Source organism: Convolutriloba macropyga, chromosome 9, assembly GCF_964194025.1.
Source record: "Convolutriloba macropyga chromosome 9, txConMacr16.3, whole genome shotgun sequence".
NCBI lineage: Eukaryota > Metazoa > Xenacoelomorpha > Acoela > Convolutidae > Convolutriloba > Convolutriloba macropyga.
The window spans coordinates 53,896,015-53,919,278 of record NC_134476.1 but is presented as its reverse complement, the minus strand read 5'-3'; the positions used below and the strand labels follow the sequence as shown (position 1 = coordinate 53,919,278).

At 36.8% G+C, this 23,264-nt stretch overlaps 1 protein-coding gene across 1 annotated transcript in view; it reads left to right on the top strand.

Annotated features, from left to right (window-relative positions):
• Nucleotides 1-396: 396 nt before the first annotated feature.
• Nucleotides 397-23,264, top strand: part of LOC142346270 (uncharacterized) — a 49,064-nt gene continuing 26,196 nt past the window's right edge. Inside the window, exons 1-3 of the mRNA XM_075398784.1 lie at nucleotides 397-785; nucleotides 5,322-5,440; nucleotides 8,842-8,996. Of these exons, the coding sequence (XP_075254899.1) occupies nucleotides 693-785; nucleotides 5,322-5,440; nucleotides 8,842-8,996 (367 nt within the window). The 5' untranslated portion in view covers nucleotides 397-692. The remainder of the gene's footprint in view (nucleotides 786-5,321; nucleotides 5,441-8,841; nucleotides 8,997-23,264) is intronic.

Here is a 23,264-nt window from a genome sequence, read left to right as displayed (position 1 = left end):
AGAAAATGTCAATTTCAGTCTGCCTGAAACAATATAATCCCCTAAGACCGTAAAAATATTTCATTTTTTCCTGAATTGATAAAAACAAACATTAAAGAAGATAAGGTTACTTGCATTATTTTAAAATAGTCCATAAATTTCTCTATCTTGTAGGATTAAAAGATTAAATCGTTCTTATAGAATAGTTTGATGTTTTTGAGTTCATAAATTTTGAATAGAAATTGTATATACGCATTATTCATTGATTCTATCACGATAAAAGTGGCCGTGTATTAGAATTACTTACAGCGCTGTTAGAGCAAACAATGCATTTTGAAAAAGCAGCAATTAAACTTTCAAAAAATCATTCAGAGCTAATAATTTATTCAGCAGGCACAACAGATTGTAAAACTGCAAAACAGTCATTTAAATTCATTTCTGCTCTATTTGGCTTTTTCGAGTTTGACTGTAACAAAACAAAAGTCGCACGGCTTTAATTTTTAGTGTTCTCTTCTCTCCAAATATTTTTTGACGAAAACCACTATTTTTTTCTGGTTAGCAGGCAACGAAAAGTGGTAACTTTATCAATTGAACATCGAATTTTCTCGAAGTGATTACAAATCAGCGAACAAACAGCAAGAACGACATTTTTCTCTTTATTTGAAATATCTCAACTTTTATCCCACTTTGTTATTATTTGGGCATTAGTAGTTATGGTTTACAGCGAGACCCTCTCTAAGGGTTATGGGGACAGAATGGGCATTGAGCGCGTGCTCTTTGATGCCATTTTCACAGGAAGATTCAAGGTACCCTTCAATTCTTCATCACTGTAATTAATGAATTATCATACGTCATACATCGTAGAATACCCAGGTTGAGGTTCAGACCAAAATGGCTTCTGATCAGACCGTCCCAGACCAAAGTGACCTCTGATCAGGCAAGTTCCAGACCATTGTCCAGACAAAAAAGCGCGCAAAGCCTTCTCCAGACCATGTAATTCGAGCGCACCGAGAACATGTGTGCGCTCGAAGATGGTCTGATCAGAGCTCAAATCGGTCTGGCCACCTCGACCTGGGTAGCGCTTCAGTGAATTATTTACTAAATGAATATTATAAAACAAAAAGTACTGCTAACTCAATTAAATCTTTCATAAACTCATCTACATCTTTGTTGTTAACTCTAACTATCTTCGGTTGATGAAACTTTTTATTTTTGTTCTGCTGTGCGATGCAGTTTTGAAACACTTCGAAAAGGCACATGATGAAATCAGATTTTCTCGCTTCAAGTGACGATAATAAAACCCTGGGTCGAGGAATACTCGAGGAAATAATGTAGGAAACGTGTTGAATTGTGTTTAAATTAAAATGTTCACTGAAATTTTGTCACATTCTTAGCAGTGAATACATAAAGTTAAGCGGTGATTTTTTGAACATTCGTTTCAGCGCATTTTTTTTTCAGCCACATTCCCACTGGGAGTGAACACAATTTACCGATATAAACCGCATCAATACAAAAATTCACCACAATCAACGTAATTCCCACATAAATAGCAGTGAATTGATCAAACTCCTCGACCTGGTATTTTTAAAGTTGAAGCACTCGTTTGTTCTATTTGTCATCTATCAGCTCAAACAAAAATATGTAGCTCACCCAATCATTATTTTCCCAATTCCTGTAATTAATTAATGTTGCCTTTGAAAAAGTTGACTTTGCCTGCAGTCATTTATGAATTACTGGTATTGAAATTTTCCAGTGGCAACAAAGACTACAAGTTTCTACAAAAACTGCACTTACTTATATTTTGCATGTTTTTTTTCTCTCGGAAAATGAAAAAAAAAGTTTTGTGACCACACGTCCCAACGGAATACAGCTCCACTGACTCAATCGTAGGTTGTTTATTTCGAAAAAATGGCTGACATATGTGGTTGCATTTAGTTGTGTGAACGCAAAAAGTCTCGTCAAAGTAAGACGATCAGCAAGCAAATTTTGTGAACTATCGGTTTCCAAACTTTCACATGGCAGAATTGTGAAAGACAAGTGTTATAGTTTTGCTTTACCGATATCACTCTTTAAAAGCTGGTTTAATGATGATGTTGTTGACGAGACGTTTAATTTATAGTTATTACAATTCAAAGAAATTGAATTGTTTTGGGGCGCTGTCTTTTTTTTAAGATCTGCTCACACATTTTCTTGATTTTTGAAGATAAATCGGAGTAGTGATTTTGGTCACACCGAAACAGGAAGTGGAGCGAAAAAGCGTGTGGTTTTGCGGCGTGAAACTTTTTCACTCTAATTTTAAAGTAGGGTGAGAAAACGGTGTTTGAACAAAAATTCGCTTTCTCGCTAGTGATTTTTTGTTCACATTTCACTTTGTTCACTTTTTGTGCAATTTCACTTTGATTTTTACCGTTTTTTGTTTATTTTGGATCCGATTTTTTGAATGGTTTTCGCAATCCATTCATAATTCATTCTAGGCGTAGTTTTTTTTGTTTAAACCAAATTTCATTTTTTCGTTAGTTGTTTTTTGTTCGAATGCTGCATTTTAACTTTGATTTTCTGTTTTTTAAACATTTTTTGATCTTTGAATTGTACGCCAGGACTTTTCCTGCTATGTTTATAGGTTACTTTAATGATATCATGCGCATTTAAAAAAACATCTGAACTAAAAACAAGGTAACAAAGTACATCTACTCTTACCTTTTACACTTAATTTCATTAAACTTGATGAGAAAAGTTTCAAAATGTCATTATCACCATCAAGTGCGAGATAGTGCAGTATTACAATCAATAATAATAATAATAATAATAATAATAAATTGTTTACGGATTACGCATGATACAAACGGGCATTTACATAATTTATTTATTTTCAAATGTTACATGCGCTCCGAAAGGACACCATTGACCCCTATGGATCGTTTTCAGGCGCCTTTAAAACTCTGAATTTTTAAAACCAAAATCCTCGCCTAATGTTGACTTTATAAAAACATAAAAATATTTAAACAAACTTTTGGCAAAACATCGTCAAAAAATTCTGGAAACGACTCGAAGGTAGCAAAAAAGAATCCCTCCAAAAACTAGTATCAACTTAACCACTCATGAGGATTTAAAGATGACTTCTGAAATTAAATGCTGAAAAAGTATCTTAGAAGGTATTGAAAAATTTGAAATTAAAAACTTGAAAAAGAATTATTTTTCTTAGATGTCAAGAGCAAAAACCAAAAAAACAATATTTAGGCACTTCAAAAGATTAAAAAGCTAACAAAACAATTGTCAAGCAATTATAAGCTAAGAAACATGCCTAATTTGTAGCGTACTTCTCAGCAAAAACTTTTTTATAATAACAAAACTGTACTCTCTTGGTATTTAAGAGCTCTTTAAATAGTAGGAGTCTTTCAAATCCTACTTAAGGCAGTAAAACAAAATTATACGATTAAAACTGCTAAAATTCGCCTAAAAACCAGAAAAATAGCAAAAAACTGCAAATTAGCATTAGAGTTATATGATATATTAGAAACCTGGAAACCCTTGGCAAAATCACTCCTAAATAAGAACAATATTATATTCAAACCTCCTGAACATCGAAAATCAAAAACAGTTTGAAAAAGCCGCATGTGATTAGAAAATTTTGCTCGGTTATACAAATTTTTATCACAACTCAAATTCTCGCTCTCTTGAAAACAGTTGTACGAACAGAAAACATCTCTCTTTTCGCTCCACTCTTCATTTTTTTCAGCACCCAAACCGATCAATAGTTTATCGCGCGTTTTTCTTCAAATTTCACTCCAGTAGGATTCTTTTAAGAAGACACTTCTCCAATACTCCCCTTTGAATTGCAAAAAAGACAGCCCCAGTACAATTCAATTGCTTTGATAACATGTTTTGGATTATGAGCAGGAGAAAAACTCATCTAGTCCAAAAAAATCTCAGCTTCTTCTGCTACTTTTGCAAAACATTAAGATTGTGTTAAATGTATGGCAAAAATCACCCAAATTTGTTCTCGCTCAAAAGAATTCTTTTGAAATACCTGTGTTCGTGTGGCTGAAATAGAAAAAAATGCATCCAATTTGGGGTACTGGCAGGCCAAATTCGACTGTAAATTTTACTTTGGAGCAATCAATTAAATGTAGTCACTTTAAGACGTTTTGTTGGAAATTATGAAATATTTAATTTATTTAATATTATGTCCTTTTCAGAGATATAAAGATCAGAGGTTTATTAAATTCTTTTGGTTCGTATTGTGTGTGGTAAATACAACTTCAAAATCGCTCAAAATTGCTGCTCTAAAAACATAAGAATTGGATGCGAGCATTATTAGAGCTTTTGAAAATTTTCAGAGCTGTTTGAAATCTTTTTCGGCGCGGCTATCTGTTGTTAAGAAGCATAACATGGTTTTAGTATATCTGCCAGCGAAAGTTCGATCTAGTCAAGAGCACCGGACGTAATCGATGTAAGATGATATCGGTATCTTCGATTTTAAACGTAAGTGAGCTTCGATGTCATCAAAGTCTTCTGTATTGTTGTTTTTTAACGCAAAAGAGATTCGTTATTATCGATTTTAAACGCAAGAGAAATTTGGCTTTGTCCTTTCTGAACATAAGAGAGATTCGGTATGTTTGGTTTCCGAAGATTTTCAAGAAAGATTTGGTGCCGTCGTTTTTGAACGCAATACATATTCGGTATCGTCATCATTGAACGCAAGACATATTCGGTATCGTCATCATTGAACGCAAGACAGATTCGGTATCATCATCATTGGAGATATTGTTCTCTCAAATTAACCTTTTTGCCAGTAATCTAGAAAGATTCTGGCAAATAATGCTTATCGTGTAAGATCTTGCAAGAAATTGCAAATAACGTCTATCTTGCAAGATGCAAGATCCGGACGCTCATCGCGGAGGAGTCTTACAAGATCTTGCAAGATAAAAGTCCTATTTTTTTTCTGGAAAATTTTATATAGCAGTGGCAAATTTGATCTTGTTAATAGCCCAGAAAATGACCAATTTATCTTTAAATTGACAAAACCGACAAAACTTTCTCTAAATTCCCGTTATTTAAAACTCTTCAAAAGAAACAGCAGGATACATAAAACGGCAAAAAGATGCAATATGAGGGTTAAGCGGATGAGACAAAGTTTTCTCTGAATTGAAAGACCATTTTAAATCTCAAGTATTAATTTCGACAAAATAGATTTTAAACTATATTAGAAGAAAAAAGTTAATAAGTATTAACGAATTAATCAGAACTGAAATTTTCATGATTCGATTTTGACCGTTCTAAAGAATGTCACTTCGGGTAGGGATACCCCATTTATGGGGTGAAACTATTATTTATTTGTGCAGTACCTGCGGAGACTGTTGGATGCAGGCTTCAACCCCAATGTGGTAGATGACAACAGAATGAGTCTGCTCACACATGCATGTCTCGTCGAGAACCATCTACAACGACAGTCGCTTGTAAAGTAAGCCCTTTTCCAATAATTCCACGACAAGGTAAAACATTCTGCTTATAACCAAAATCAGGCTTCATTAGCTAAATACGAACTGGTAAAACAAAACTGATCACTAAAAGACTGAAAAATCTTTTTAGTTATTGTCATGTTAGTTTCAGATTCACTCAACCAAATCTAAGCTTTCATTCAACTTCAGCATTCACATTAGTCATATCCACAGTTTCACCAACCAAAAACCTTTTCATAACCATCGGCTTTTCAAAAGTAAATGAATGCAGCAGATTTTGAGTATAAATTTTTGTGCTCGAAATTACGGTTAATTTTCTCAACCTCAAGCTCATAAAAATTTGTATAATATTTTAAACTGCCCTTGCCTGCTAAATGTTACTCGAAGAAATGTCTAAAATATGCAGGGCAATACAGCTCAATTCGTTTTCGAAGTGATAAAAAGTTCAAGATACGAAAAAATAAAAAAAAAAATTGCGCTGGCACTTGGTATACGAAAAAATTTAATTTGCTTACTTTTTCTGCTTGATTAAACAGTTAATTGCTCATAAATATTTATCACTCGGCAAAACGATCAAAATTAATAACAAAAGGTCAAATCTATTTTGCAAAAGGTCAAATCAAACACAACGGTCCAATTTTTAGAACTTATATTATTACACAATTTAGATTGAAAAAAAATATAGATGACATTAAAACGCTGTTGAATCCTCTTGTTGAATCTTAAAGTTATGCAACTCAATAATGTTTTTCATAATGGACTTCCTAAAACGTTTCAAACCAGAAACAGAAAATAAAAATGTGAACTAGGAATTATTAAGTTTTCTGAAGCTTCTTATGATTAAAACTTTAAAAAGGATATTATAACAGTCATCAGTTCTTCATCACAAAAATTTTACTAGTTTTTAAATACAAGCTGAGGATGTGAAAACATAGAGGTCAGTCATTTTTAACTTACATAGGAAGCAATTCAAAAATTTTCTTAGGTGCTTTAAAACTAAACTCACTCTATTTAAATAACTTTTTTAAAAATCTAATAAGCATCGAATTCTTTTTACTTTTCTTGTTTAAAAGCAAAAAAGTTGGACTTCAAAAAAGTTCAACAACTCCTTTATATAAATTTTCTTACGAACAAAGTATACATTTGATGCTGGTATGTGATTGAACTTTTTCAATGATAGTTATTTCATTTTTAAAAATGAAAAATGACAATGTAATGTTAATTTGAAATTTGAGATTGCTGTTGTTTTAAAATTCAGTTGCAGTTTCTGAAAAAAATTTTATTATAAAACCATTTGATTCAGGTCACTTTACTGTGACTTTTGATAAAAATAAATAGATATAACTTTCCTTAAGTTATCAGAAGCACATTTGCTGGAGTATAAATACTCTGCAAATCACTACTTTCCGCGCACATGTATTAAGATCAGGAAAGTAACCAAGAGACTGTAATCTAATCCTTTGATTTTGGGGGATAAGTTGCTAATTCTCGCATTGCTATTGTCACTAAAAACAACGGCAATTTGGTTGGCGACTTTTACATTGTCGCTGATTTTGGCAATTTTGCTAAAATGCGAAAAACCAACGAAATGTAGTTTTCTTTAACAGGTCTTGAACTTTTTTAAAGTTTAATTTATGATTCGACTGCAGCTAAAAATTTTAGCTTTTTTTACTCAGCCACTTAATGAAGAAAACAACAGATCTTGAGGAGGTGAAAAAGTTTGTTGTGTAGTTAGTCCTTTCACTTCATACAAACAAGCAAAAAGTTACGAACTTTGCTTTGAAACTTTAGTAGAATAGAAAGTTTTGATTGCTCTGGAATGAAGTATTACGTAATCGCAGCCGCGTTTGTTCTTTGACTCCACCGCTTTTCTTCTAGAATGCTCGTTTGCTCTCTTGGGTGATTTGGATTTTTAAGGGGCCGAGACTGATAGGGCCTGAGGGCATTAAGTAGATAAGCAGCTTTCTTAGAACTGTAGAGCCCTTGTAGGAGCTAAGTATATGGTCCAGTGAAGCTGCTTAGAAACACTTGATGCAAAAATTGATAGTAAAGGGCGTTATTGGGAGTCGTGGGCCAGACACCACGTCAATAGTTTCTTTCCACTTTTTATGTTAACCCTCTGAGGCCACCCTCCCCAAGCTTAAGTTAGCTTCAATCAAAACCCAACCCTGTCGTTTTAGAGCTGTCCGATGGTATTCGGGTTTTTTGTCTGTCTAAAGTTAGAGATAACTTTTGTAGCTTCGCAGATCAGCATCAATACGTCTAAGTAGATTTTTGTTATATGAAGTTTTTTTTAGCCCCAATTGCTTTTTTTTCCACTAGACTAGAAACGGTTCGCGGTTTGAGAGCATTCGTTATTCATTAAAAATTTGTTTGCAAGTTTCCACTGAAAGTTGTTGGTCATTCTTCTTTACAATGATTTAAGCCTCACCCGGACCGAACTTTAAGTCAATATAAGTACTCTTCAAGCCTAATTCCAAGTTTTATTTCGTTTCCCATTACTGGGCCGGTCTAAATATAAGTCTTACAACTCTGTCAGGTCTTGGCCAAGACTTGGATAAGACTTGGAAGTTGATTCCCAAGTCAAAACCAATTTTCCAAATTTTTTCGAGTGAAAATATCGAATTTCGAAAAACTATGTAACGTGCCAGGATTTCCAGGTTTATGTTTAGCCAGTTTCCAGGGGTCCTGAAAATTGATACCAGATTGGTACAAAATGGTACCAGACACTACTAAAGGACCTCCGGGAGGTCCCAATGGGTCACTTCAGGTAGTTATGGGCCGTTTTCAGCTGTTTTTGAGCCGTTTCGCAGCCGTTTTAAGCCGGTTCAGCCCAATTTTGACAAAAATTGACTAAATTTGATATATCTTTCAGATCTTGAAAATAATGTCTGGATATTGCGGCCGGCTATATCTGACGTTTTTTTTTCGACTATTTTTGAAATTTTTTTCGGCTCTTTTTGACGTTTTTTTGGCTATTTTTGACGTTTTTTTCGGCTATTTTTGACGTTTTTTTTCAGCTATTTTGACGTTTTTTCGGCCATTTTTCGACTTGCCAAGACTTGGATTTAGACTCGCCAAGTCTTAAATCAGACTTGAATTAGACTTGATCATGTCACTTTTTACACTTGGCAGTCTAAATCCAAGTCCCAGCCCAGACTTGGATTTAGACTGCCAAGTGTAAAAAGTGACATGATCATGGTTCTGAATCAGTAATGAAATAAGACTTGGATTTAGACTTGCCCAGTACTGAAATTGACTTGGCGTTAGGTCCGGAGCAATTAAATAACTTTTACAAAGTAAAAATTAGGAGAACGAGATCTGTTTTAAAACCAACATTGAGTCCCTGGTACGTTTTGAAAACAAACGCTACCGAAAAGTATTTCACAGTTTTTGTTTACAGACTCCTGCTTGATCACGGTGCAGTTGCTGACAAGAGAGACAAGTTTGACATGGACAGTGTGATGCACGCCACTTTAGCCGCACACTGTGACGTCATTCAAGTGCTCATTGATCACTGCAGTGACGACATCGATGTCAGACACTTGTCAACTGAGGGTTATCACTTCATATTCTATCACTTGTCCATCATATATCTATGGTCATTCACTTCATATTCGTTATTGCATCTCACAAGAGCGTTAGCATGAACAATCGATACTGGGCTCTGTTTTTGTTCTCCTAAGGGATGTATTTTTGCTATAATATTAAGTATATTAATGCATGCCCAAGCCTCGGTAAAAACTGGAAACTAAATTTTGCACAACATAGTTTTAATTGCATGTGTCAAATTTAACCGGAGAGACATAAGAAAATCTTCGGCGTGCTCGGTTTTAGTTAGACAAAAACGACGAAATCCCTTACGTTTTTTCTTTGCTATCGTCGGTATGATCGGTTTTTAAACGTAAAAAATCGTCGGTGTGTTCCGTTTCAAACGTAAGAAATAGTCGGCACGTGCGCCTGATGTTTACCCAATGAACTTAAGAAACAAAATGGATCCAAAAAATGCACAAACATTCGGGTCTTCGCCATTACCCCAGTCGAAAAATAATGGATAATTTACAAAAATTTATAAATTAGTTTATAAACATTTGCAAAAAAGATGCATCTTTTTTATAAATATTTATAACTTTTTTCGCAATTTTTGCATTATTTTATTATTTATTTATAAATTTTTGGATTATTTTATAAATTATTTGTAAATATTTGGATTAGTTTATAAATTATTTGTAAACTTTTGGATTAGTTTATAAAACATTTATAAAATTTTGGATTAACTTATAAATTCGAACAAAAATTTTTGTCCCGCAAAAGAAAAAAACAATCTGCGCTAAACTCAGCTCTAAAAAAATACTGATTGCAAGAAAACTAAAATTAAAAATGAAAGGAAGAATTTTAAATATAAAATTCAAATGAAAACCAAGAATTGCAAAAGAAAACCGAAAATTCATTCGAGAAAGCACACAATTTTGGTTATCAAGCACACCTAGGCAAAAAACCTAGATTTTTTTGAAAAAAAAAATGCAAAAAAAGTGCTCCAAATTTAAATATCCCGCCCAGTCAAGATTTTTCTGGTTAAACGAAAACAAGCTAAGTAGTTGAAATGCTATTGAGATTGGAGCCTTTTTTCGCATTTTTTTTTGAATTATTAAACATTGAAATATGCATTTTTTGAATTATTAAACATTGAAATAAAGAACAAAAACATGAACGCAGATAATTGTAACTACATTGTTATAGTAATTGCAAAAGAAAACCGAAAATTTATTCGTGAAGCACACAATTTCGGGTATCAAGCACACCTAGGCAAAAAACCTTGATTTTTTTGAAAAAAAAATGCAAAAAAAGTGCTCCAAACTTAAATATCCCGCCCAGTCAGGATTTTTCTTGTTAAACGAGAGCAAGCTAAGTAGTTGAAATGCCCACCCTATTGAGATTGGAGCACTTTTTTGCATTTTTTTTAATTATTAAACAAAAAATAAAGAACAAAAACATCATTGCAGATAACTGTAAATATATTAAGCACACGATATCCGGTAATCAACTTCAGGGATCATTTTCGTTTGTACCCCCACCAGAACGTTATGCACTTCCCAGTTACAGAGCACGTGTCATTCCATAGTAGACATTCATGTAAAAATATTTCGCATGTGCAAATAATATGTAAAAATATTACGCGTGCATTTATACACCTGTAGTTAACAGCTTAATAACTTTACTAACTTTCTTTGTAATTCATCTAGGTATATGCCTTGTTCTGATCACAATTGCTACCAAAAGCCCAAAGCGACCTTTAGCCGATTTGATTTGCGCCCACGGAGCTGGGGGGCACAAACGGAAATGTTAGAGGAGTGAATAAATTCGGGTGAAATGATAATAGTGAATAAATTAATTTTAATTCATTGTTAAAGCTCTGCTCTGCTCTGCTCTGCTCTCCTCCTCAGTATATGAAATGAGTTTAAATTGATTATTGACATTTGGTAGTTTAAATTTATCTATCGTCATTCTCTGAGTTCTTTCTGACATTTGGTAGTTTAAATTGATCTGTTGAGCTTCTTTCTGACATTTGGAGTGCTTCACGAAAGACGCAGGTTGCAGGCGAGGTTGACGCGGAGGTTGAGTAAATCCGCAGGTTGAATTGGGAAAAGGTAAAGAAGGGCAACACGAGAGGTGCAACACACAGAGCAACAATGGGACACATCAGAACGTCGGGAGTAAAGGAAGTCAGTAGAGGAAGCCGAGGAAGTCAGTAGAGGAAGCCAGTAGAGGAAGCCAGTAGAGGAAGCCAGTGCCAGTAGAGGAAGCAAGTAGAGGATAGTCCTAGCCTGTCCCAGGCTCCAGTCCTGATGTTTGGTCCAGTCCAGTGGTCCAGCGGGACTACTCTGAACAACGATACAAACGGCAGCAAACGGCACAAAATTAAAAAAAGACCGAAATTATCCTTAAGACTGTACCTCAGTTTAACATAAGTTTACAAGGCTGTACCTCAGTTGCAGCCAGAAATTAGTCAAATCGGGTCCTTGATCGTTTCCTTTTTAAGAACACCCCACCGAAATAATTAGTCTTTTCAATTATGAATACGGTAATATTAGTGTCCTATTTCGATCCTGAATGTTCAAAGGAACTTAAAAATATAATGGAAAATTGACAAAATTTTCAAATTTGTTAACTACATTAAATATTCAAATAATTCAACTGCCATCCATTAAATATGCGAAAGCAAAACGTAGCTGGCAGCTTGCCAGAAAACCGTCGCAATAGATTCGTAGATCTGCAGTCTCAAGAAGTAAAAAAGACAGACCCAAAAAGAAATTTATCCTTTTCAATAAGGGCTGAGATGGTATATTTTGATTACGAATCTGTATACGTTATTGCTGCCTCTATTAACTGCTCTCAAACAACCTCCATTTAGTGTGACACAATTTCACTTGACTTAAAAATAAAAGTCAATTTGAGAGTAAGGTGTTTTTCGAGAGTGAGGTAAGTCACGTGTGTTCAAAAACTTAAGCACATGAATGAACAAAAAACTTGCTCCACCAAGAAGTAAGGATGACGTCAGGTAGGCAATTCAGTTGGAATTGCATTTCTGAATGAACAAAAATCAGATTTCAAGTGGTTCTGATGTCATATGGTCGTGACGGAATCTTGACCTCAAAAAAACAGGAGAAGGCTAATAATAGCTTCAACAATTGCTGTGCAGCTATTATGAAATCATCAATCTTAAGTACATCAAGTTCCTTGGATTTCATATAAGGTCATATATTATTCATAGTACATTCATTAAAATATAACAAAAGTTTCTCGTGCGTGTAATTTATAATGATAGTACAATGAATCATAAGTTGACCTAATCTGAAATCAAAGGATTTTGATGTAATAATGATCGATGATTTAATAATAGCCGCACAGCAATTGCTGAGGCTATTATTAGCCTTCTCCTGTTTTTTTGAGGTCAAAATTCCGTTACTACCATATGACATCAATCACTTGAAATCTGATTTTTGTTCATTCAGAAATGCAATTCCAACTGAATTGCGTGCCTGACGTCATCTTTTACTCTTGGTGGAGCAAGTTTTTTGTTCATTTGCGTGATTACATTTTTGAACACACGTGACTTACCTCACTCTCAAAAAAGACCTTACTCTCAAATTGACTTTTATTTTTAAGTCAAGTGAAATTGTGTCACACTAAATGGAGGTTGTTTGAGAGCAGTTAATAGAGGAAGCAATAACGTATACAGATTCGTAATCAAAATATACTATCTCAACCCTTAATGAAAAGGATAAATTTCCTTTTTGGTCTGTCTTTTTTACTTCTTGAGACTGCAGATCTACGAGTCTATTGCGGCCGTTTTCTGGCAATCTGACAGTAAGTTTTAAACTTTATTGTTTTAGCTTTTTTCAAAGAAAAAGCGTTAATGAAATTGGGAAATTAAATCAAGGGAAAAATGGACCGTGTGTGTGGGGGTGCAAACGATATGCACACGCTATTTAGGGGGACAAAAGGAAAAGATTCAGCGAACCTTAACCGGAAAGCTTGTACGAGAACAAGCAAATCGTAAAGAAAATAGATTCTTTCCGCTAAGGCCCCAAACAATTTTATTGTCTTAAAAAGAAAAATTTTTTTGGGAAGTTTGTGGATTCTATAATTGCAGAAAAATCCAGTCATTCTATAACCAGTTAATAAACATTTAAACAGCGTGGAGATGGGGCTTTAGCGGAAAATATTGATTCAAATTTTTCACTAAATTAGACAATTTTTTCCACAGTCTTTGCCATCTGTATTGAACAAAAATTTACTACACAAAACAACAAATCAGTCACAATTAATTGAAAATTTAGTTCTCTATGAAAAGATGTAGGCAACAATTTTCTCCAATCTGAAATCGATTTAATAAAATTTAAACATGGTTAACCCTCAAGTGTCACTTTAGTTTTGCTGCCAATTTTTTTGAGCGAATACCTGATCCTTAATAATGCAGTTTTTGACTGATTTATGGTTTTGTTGCAGTAAAGGCACTTTTTTGCAATCAGTTTTGTTTGCAATGAAATTTTATTTCTGATTATGTTGAGAAGGAGAGCGGATCTTCTGCCCTGCTCTTTTAGGTGAGCCGGATCGTTGCGGTTGAAATCGTGGGCTTGCACACGACGGGGTCCAACATACGATTTAACTCGGTCAGTAAGAAGAAATCTTTTCAAATAACCATTAGTTTCCAAAACTAATTCTTTTCTATCCACAAAGTAACCCCGAAACATCAAACCTACAACAGCAACTTCAACATTTTATTCGGTCAACAAGTTGTGAAAACATATTAATCTAGATGCAGTCTCGAGTGGAGTTTACGTTGGATAGCGGTTCCGATGATGTACGCCTATATCATTATTTCCGCACATTATAATAACATGCGAAAAGTGCTTTGCAAAAAAGGCTTTCATTGGCCCATAGGAAAGAAACTCTGTAACCTGGTCGTGCCAAGTACTCGATATTATATTGCTGGAGCATTGGATCATCATCGATCTCTCCTTCCAACCTTACCAGATTGCTGTCGTCGATTATCAGTATCCGATGAATAAAAACAGCAAATGCAATAAGGAAACAACAGTTGTTTTTGGTAACAAAAAACAAATGAACTAGTATCTGTCTTTTTTGCAGAAACCTAGAGTTATAATGATTGAACAAAAATCACTTAAAATATAAAAACCACAGCCTATTCACTGAACATTCAGTTGTGCTCAAATCCCTCCTTTACAACACGTAGACAAAACGAACTTTCCGTTTCTCGATAAACACCACATTTCGACGATATTTTATTAACATCAACCAATTTCAGCTCTCCTGCATCAGCCACGAGTACATTAGATCATACAACAATTCACTCATTGTGAGGACTATATCATCGACTTCTTGAAAAAATCTAACGAGGGCAAAAAACTTGTTTTCTACAAAAACGTAAACTTCAGCCAGGAGAATTTTCTTATCACAAAGTTGAAATATGCATTCGCCTAGATTATTATCTAACCTTGTATACGCTTTGGAACCAAAAGTTTTTCCTTCAGAGTTTGTATATCTACCAAAAAACTGTTTGTCGACGTGTTTGTCTAAAACAATATGACATTCAGGTGTAAGTTTTGTTAGTTTTTTTTACAGCTGGACCAAGCGGCACACCTAATTTTCTCTGCTGCTCAAAATGAGAACTACGCCGGTCCTGACGCCTAAAAAATTCTTCGGCCAATGATCGTGAGTTTTTAATGGTACCTCAACAGGAGGTAAGAAGATCTCGATGTGCTGATTCAAACGTAAAGGAAGAAAAACGCCAGTGTGGTCCCGTTTCTCTCACTTGATCCGAAAGGTGCCGCATTGCATAAAAATTGAACGACTGCGAGTTCATATCAAAGTTTTAACAAAATCTTCAAAAAACCCAAAAATTAATTTTTCTGCATTTTCAATTTGAGCTTCAGTTACAAATTTTCCAGATAAAAGCCTTATTGCGAACGATAAGCAACGGTAGCTTTGTAGTTGATCCACGCAACCTTGATTCAGGAGATTTTTTGACAGAATTAAAAGTTCTAAATGAAAAAAAATGAGTTTAAAGTCAGCTGCCTTCTAATGATTTAGATCATCAATATTCCTCGAACGATGCTGAAAATCCAGTGGAACCGAACATTTCTTCAATTTTAGCTTAAAAGTGTTGACTTCATTTTTTTTAAGTACCGAAATAATCATTTTGGTTAAAACTTTGCCTGTTCCCAGGAAAACTTGGTGCATAGCGTCAATTCTGGCATCTTTGGGAAAACTAAACACATCGTTGAACGAAGAAATATCTTTAATTCCTAAGACCGGTCTTCTTCTACAAACAGACTGTTGAGCACACCAAATGAAAGACTCTTCTGTACGCAAACAAATTGGCGCCTTAACAGGAAAAATCATTCGATTATTATGTCGAATGCCCTTCATCAGGCAAAACGTGCAACTGAAATAACCCATGTGTTGGTACATGCTTAAACAGTACGCAGTAGCAGGCATGTCACAAACTATTAATCGAGCAACAAACCGTATTTTACCTATTTCCTCAAAATCAAATGTCCTATTCAAAACAGTTTTTAACTCAAACACTTTTTTGGTCAGAAATACTTTAAAATTAGGTTTGTTCGGGCCATGCCAAAGAGCAGCTAAAGCCAAATAGAGGATCTTAAAAGCGGAGGTAAATTCAGTAATTGTACCCAGACAGACCAGACTGAAATTTTCCGTGACCTGAAGACAGAGGCTCCGTCGAGACTTAAGACCAAATAAACCTCTCTGTCTTTGAAATTACCACGAGGATCGAGCCACGAGCAATTCGATGACCAAGACTTGAGAATATTTTTTGAGTTCCGTTGGACAATTTTAATTAATTGCGACAAAATGTCTGTCATCACAATAGAACTGCTTTCTCCTTCGGAGGTAAAAAAATTAGGTATAAATTGGACATACTTTTTGGTCTTGATAGTGTTTGGTCGAGGAAGAGTTGTCGAAAACAGATTAAGTAAATCGTCTCGTGCTGATTTAGTTAGTTTATGCCTGTCGTAGAAAAAATCGAAGCATCTAAAAAAATTTCCGGTACTCAAGTCAGATCCAATGAACAATTCGTCATCGTTGTCATAGTCGAATTGTTCATCTATGTTATATTATTTTACATAGCTTACAAACGGATCTTCAAATTCATGTAATTGAATAGGCGTTGACATGTGGTTTGGAGGAGAAATTAAAGCTATTTCTGCTGCATTGTTGCATGCTTCTACTAGAGAAATATTAGGCGGTGGGCTATGAACGATTAGGCGGTTTTCTATGTTATCATTCTCTATAATGTTTTTGTTCACAGAAACATTACCTAAGGGAATTTGATTACATTCTAGTGCTCTTTGCGATTGAATCTGTGTACATACAACTTACTTATCAAAATTGCCATGAATTTGTTCTTAATCTACGTATTCATAATCACTATCATCAGAGCTCAAGTCAGGAAACAGATCAGTTGTACTAAAACGCGTACTTTTTTTCCTTAAGATAAAGTCTGTCAAACAATTTTATAGTTTTATGTTTGGGAGTAGATGTTTCTGGTTCTTGATTGTCGACTGCCTTTCGTTTTTTCTGCTTCCTGGGTTCAGGGGAGGGTGGGCAAGGATTACGATAAAGTGTTTTATGCGGACAACAACAAAACTCATTAAAAGTGCCGAAGTAATTACGATCATATAGAACAAGGATTTCTGAACCTTCAAATATTTCGCATTCAGTGAAACACCTCATTACAAAACCGTCACTGTTATATCTAGCATTTGGCATACACGAGTGGTTTACAAATGATATTGGACCCAACATGAGCCATCGTTTTTTCAAGACGTTACTTTCGATCAGAGAGAAATCGTTAAGACCTGGAACTATATCCTCTGCCTCGATTGAACTGAGACAACCAGTCAGACCTTCAATGAAAACTCCCTTAGGTAAATCTCTTTTAGCAAAAACCCAAGGGAACTAAATACATCCTTTGGTAAATAAATTGCTGTCTCAAATGTACAGCTTTTAAGGCAAATTTCAAACTCACTCCGTAGACACGTTTTCTGGAGAGATAACCCGTCCTCTACAATTCCAACATCAATTTTGTGTCCCGTTCTTCTAGGCTGATTGATCAATTCCTCTACTATCTCACCGTCAATCAAGGCTAGGTGTCTCCAGCTCATTTCGGTTTTTGACAAAGTTTTCAATTTTTCTCTAAGACTCATGTTTATCTTAAAAATTTTATGGACAAAAGTTTTTGGCAATCGTTAATGTTTCAGTTTTAAAAAATTGATCACTTAGATTTATTAGTTTCAGTTTCATTCCAACGTTCGTGTACACCTAGGTTGTTCGCGGCATCTTTAGCTCGTCCGAATGCAAATCTGCTTCTGCCGCAAAAGTACTCCAAAGCTTCTAAAAAGGGAAGACAGATATTTCTTAGAACAACCAAAACATAAGGGGGGAACTATTTAACCAACAAATTATTTTTATATTGTCAAATTTGATTTCAGCGTCAGGTACCTCAGCTGCTCGCCGAAAAAAAACACTAAAGATATGGCTCAAAAGAAAGTTCTCTATATTACCCAAAAAACATTTTTCTTCTGCCTCAGGAACTCTGATCCGGCTTTTACTAAGTTTTCTACCCGGAAACCAGCACATAGCTCTCCGTTGATCGTTAGTCAAGATCTTTCGAGCCAGGAACCTTCCTACTTCAGGATAGTTGTCTCGGTCGCCCTTGAATGAGAGCAGATTTTCACCCTTCCACATAACTTCGTCTTTCGTTTGATTTTTCATGTGCATCATGCGAACTTTCTTGATGTTCTAAAAAAACAATATGTGACCATCAAAGAAAAAATTAAGCAAAAACGGTTTTTCCTGGCAATCTAAACAAAACTGACAGGTTACACAAAAGGCTAAAAAAATGGCTTTGCTAATCGGGCACCTCAATTTTTGAAACCAAAGAAAACGCTCAGTAAAAAAAAACAAAAAACAAAGAAATCGCTACAAATCATACAACTCACTCCGCCGCGAAGGCTTCTCTGACAGAAAAGTAGGCCATTGTGCAGGGTAACCAAAGCCTGGCTGCTTTCAACAAGTTTGCTCTCCATAGACAACAGAGAATCAAACGCACTTTTTACCAACCCATCGGTGAAATCTTGATCGTTGTATAGAGAACTGTTCATCATTGAAAACAATTTCGCATTGAAAAAATCATTTTATGGAGTTCAACGTGTAAAAAAAATAGCGGATCTGGACTACTAAAAATAAGATCAGCAAAAATGTTTCCATTTTATGACATTGGCACAGAAGATTAATATCTTTATGCAGCAACTCGACTACAAAATCGAAGTTATTTTTCTTGTTACAAGGCGACCGGAACGGGTAACAGTCAAGTGGTTTTCAACAGTTTTTTTTCAAAATTAGCTCTGTTGTTTTTCCTAGGTTTTTCCTTAGCAACCGTAGAACTATCTTCAGCTAGATCCTCCTGATCAACATTCCCTTCTCCCTCAGATACCGAGCAGATCGAAGTGTTTTCTTTGTCTGCTTCCCCGTCCTCTCGAAATTTAAGCCCAATTTGGTTAACTAACGACAACAAGTACTGGTAATGAGCAACCGAAAACTTTGAAACAAGGATACCACGCACAACACGTTTAAAAAGCTCAGTTCGCTCTTCATCTGCTTTTGTACGAGCTTGGCTGCTCGTCGTGGATCAATGACGTATTTTCTCAACTCATCCCGAGTGAACAGCTGCAAGGCAATCCGTTTAGCTCTTTCCGAATCATTGATGCCTCCCAATTTCAACAGGTTGACTCCCTTACAGTTTACCTCCTCTGCACTCTGTCCTTCTTCGACAGCAACATCAGGACCCGTTTCATTTGTCTGCGAATGATCAGGTAACTGACCTAATTGAACGCCGACTTTTATTTACCAACTTCCCGGCGTCTTTCATCAGCTGAGCATCCGATGCCATTCGCCTTTCAATGCGCTCCATTAGTTGCTTGAATCCGTTTAACACCTGCATCTATAGAAAAAAAATCCTTCAAACAGAAAAAAAAGAGCGTAACTAAGTTGCACTGTTACCAATTAAAGCTTTTTAGGAAAAACAAGAAAAGAGCGTACCTCAGTTGCGCTCCCTGCTAATTTTTCCCATATTCTTTTCATCTAAAAATCTACCAAACTCAAGGAAATGATGTACCTCTAGCTCTTGAAAGAAAAAGCAAAGCGTTATTCAATTATTCTAAAACGCCATAGAATTATGATTTCCGTCGCAGATTAACCTTTTCTTGTTGGTAGGTTGTCGTAAACTCAAGATACTTTTGACAAAGTTGATCTTTTTTTTCGTGTGTACACCATTCAAACCGAGCGATTCTCTAAGTTCTAGCAAAATAGCATCTCCGCAATTGTTGGCTTTATTTTGCATACGATCAATTAAATCTTGCTCTTCACGGCCTTCCGAACCGATAACCTCTTCATTGCACATCTCACTGTTGTCAACAAAATCGTCCAGAGTTCGTTGTGTTTTAGAAGAACTGGGGCCTACTGCCTCAGCAATTGCATTTAAATCGTTTGCGTTTGCGGGGATTTGTATTTCACTTGCTCTCATATACTCCATATACTGTTTCGTTAAGTTCATGCCATAAAAATCTTTTCTTTTTTCTATTTCCTCACCCAACAGCCGAGCCCAGGTTTTAATATCCTCGAGAATTTCGTGACGCACAAAAACACTGGAACCTTTCGACTTCAACCACACTGTCTGATACATCTCTAAACTTAACTTTTTTGCATTATCTTGAAACTCTATTGGCCAAATCGGCGCGTGCGCTTGGTAGTAATCAAACGATTTGTCTGAACTGAAATAGAACAGAAAAACGACTCTCGATTCCAGTCTCAATGCGGATTGCGAAGTCCTAGACGGACGTTGCGATGACTCTTGGGACAATCTAAGCAGCGAAAATCTCTTAAACTTTAAGTGTATATATATATATATATATATATATGTATATATATATATATATATAAATATATGTATTTATATATATATATATATATATATACATGTAAATACATATTGATCCGTTAATAATTACTGATTGCTTATAATAAAAATAATAACAGTTGCATGACCTAGAACAATGCTCGGGCGATTAGACCACGTGTTTATGCCAACTTTATCTCAAATAAGTAGACAGATTCACTAGTTCATTTGTTTCAACAAAAATAACCAAACTTACGCCATTTGTGTGTCTAAACGTCTTCTGAGCAGTTGATACAATCAGATGTCAGTTTAAATCTGAAAAAAATTAGAACTGATTTTAAGACTGTAGACAAACCAAAGCCGATTGTTGAAATGATTTTTCTAGAAAAACAACTAGAAAGAGCGTACCTCAGTTGCGCTCTCTGCTAGTTTCACCCAATAAAGTTTTCTATAAAAACAAGAAAGAGCGTACCTCAGTTGCGCTCCCAGCTAATTTCCAATTTTTCTTCTATCAATTAATTTCTGCCAAATTCAAAGAAACACATACATACGTACTTACTTACGTACATACGTACACACACGCGCACACACACACACACACACACACACACACACACACACACACGCACACACACAGATACACACACACAAACACACCACACACACACACACCACACACACACATCACACACACACCACACACACACACCACACACACAGACACAACAAACACACACACACCACACACACCACACACACACACCACACACACACACCACACACACACACATCAAACACACACACCACACACACACACACCACACACACACACACCACACACACACACCACACACACACCACACACACACACACAAACACACCACACACATACACACACCACACACACACCACACACACACCACACACACAACACACACACACCACACCACACACACACACACCACTCACACACACAACACACACACACAAACACACCATACACACACACACCACACACACCACACACACACACCACACACACACACCATACACACACAACACACACACACACACCACACCACACACACACACACCACTCACACACACAACACACACACACCGCACATACACACACCACACAAACACACCACACACACAAACACACACAAACACACCACACACACCAACACACCATACACACACAACACACACACACACACACACACACACACACACCACACACACACCACACACACACCACACCACACACACACCACTAACACACACACATACACCACACACACACCACTCACACACACACACCACGCAAACACACACACACCACTCACACACATCACACCACACACACACACCACTCACACACATAACACACACACACACCACTCTCTCTCACACACACAACACGCACACACACACACCACACACACACACCACACACACACCACACACTCACCGCACACACACACAACACACACACACCACTCTCTCTCACACACACAACACACACACACACAAACACCACACACACACACCACACACACACACACACCACACACACACCGCACACACACACAACACACACACACCACACACACACCACACACACAAACACACCACACACACACAAACACACCATACACACACAACACACACACACACCACACACACACACACCACACACACTCCACACCACACACACACCACTAACACACACACATACACCACACACACACACCACTCACACACACACACACACCACGCACACACACACACACCACTCACACACACCACACCACACACACACACACACACACCACTCAGAGACGCAACACACCCACACCACTCTCTCTCTCACACACACACAACACGCACACGCACATACCACACACACACACCACACACACACACCACACTCACACACACACACACCACGCACACACACACCACACACACACCACACACACACACACACACACACACACACACCACACACACACACCACACACCACACACACACCACACACACACAAACATACACCACACACACACCACACACACACCACACACACACACCACATACACACACCACACACACACACAACAAACCACACACACACACACCACTCACACACACCACACACACACACCACTCACACACAAACACCACGCACACACACACACACCACACACACACACACCACACACACACACAAACCCACCACACACACACACACCACACACACCACACACACACACACCACACACACACACACCACGCACACACACCACACACACACACCACACACACACACCACACACACACACCACTCTAATCTGACACCTAACCATCTAATTTAACCATCTAACCATCTAACCATCTATTCTAAAATTGCATTTCAAAATATCAAAGCTCTTACATTGCTATTATATGTCTTTTCTTGAAGCTATTTCATAGTTACCCTTTGTTGTACCACCGTCTTAAACTGAATTCACGTTTTTTCACTCACACACACACATACACCACACACACACACACCACACGCACACACACTCATACACACACACACAATGCTTAATGCATGTTTTCGATCCGAAGCCAAAAAAAGACTCAGACGTAAAGGTATTGTTTATACCTCGTTATGAATCCTCTGATCTTTGAACTGATTTTTAACTTAAGTAAGTTGACATGAAAGCGGTTAAAAATCGACTCCTTATAGAACGCACCTATGGTTTCTTCAAACTTTTTGAATTTGAATAGGAGTTCATTTAACTATCTCGAAAAATACTGTATCAATGCATACTCTTTGAATCTCAGGAAAATAAAAAAATGAAAACACACACACACATCGGAAAGTATGAAATTTGCTAAAAGTTACATTTAGAGCTCACACACATGCAAAGGGTGAAATTGCCCCCCCCCCGCGGAGGGGTACTGGGGGGCCCGGGAGGGCCCCACCAGTAGCCCCCCTCCCCGCCCCACCAGTACCCCCCCTCCCCGCCCCACCAGTACCCCCCCCCCGCCCCACCTGTACCCCCCCCTACGTCCCCCCCACCCCACCCCTCTAAACAGGACCTCTAAATGTAATACAACTGCACAAATGAAGACTTCCGTCATTTGGATATTCCAATATATCTTCCGAAATTCAACTTCTAATGGCATCTTCTGTCGTCTCCGGGTTGTTCTGTACTTAAGTCCTCTCGTGTTGTGTTTGTTTGTGTTTGTTTTCCTTTTCCCAGACGTTCCTGTCACTTCCGTCAACTTACACATCACCAATACCTTCAACCGTTTCGGAATGTGA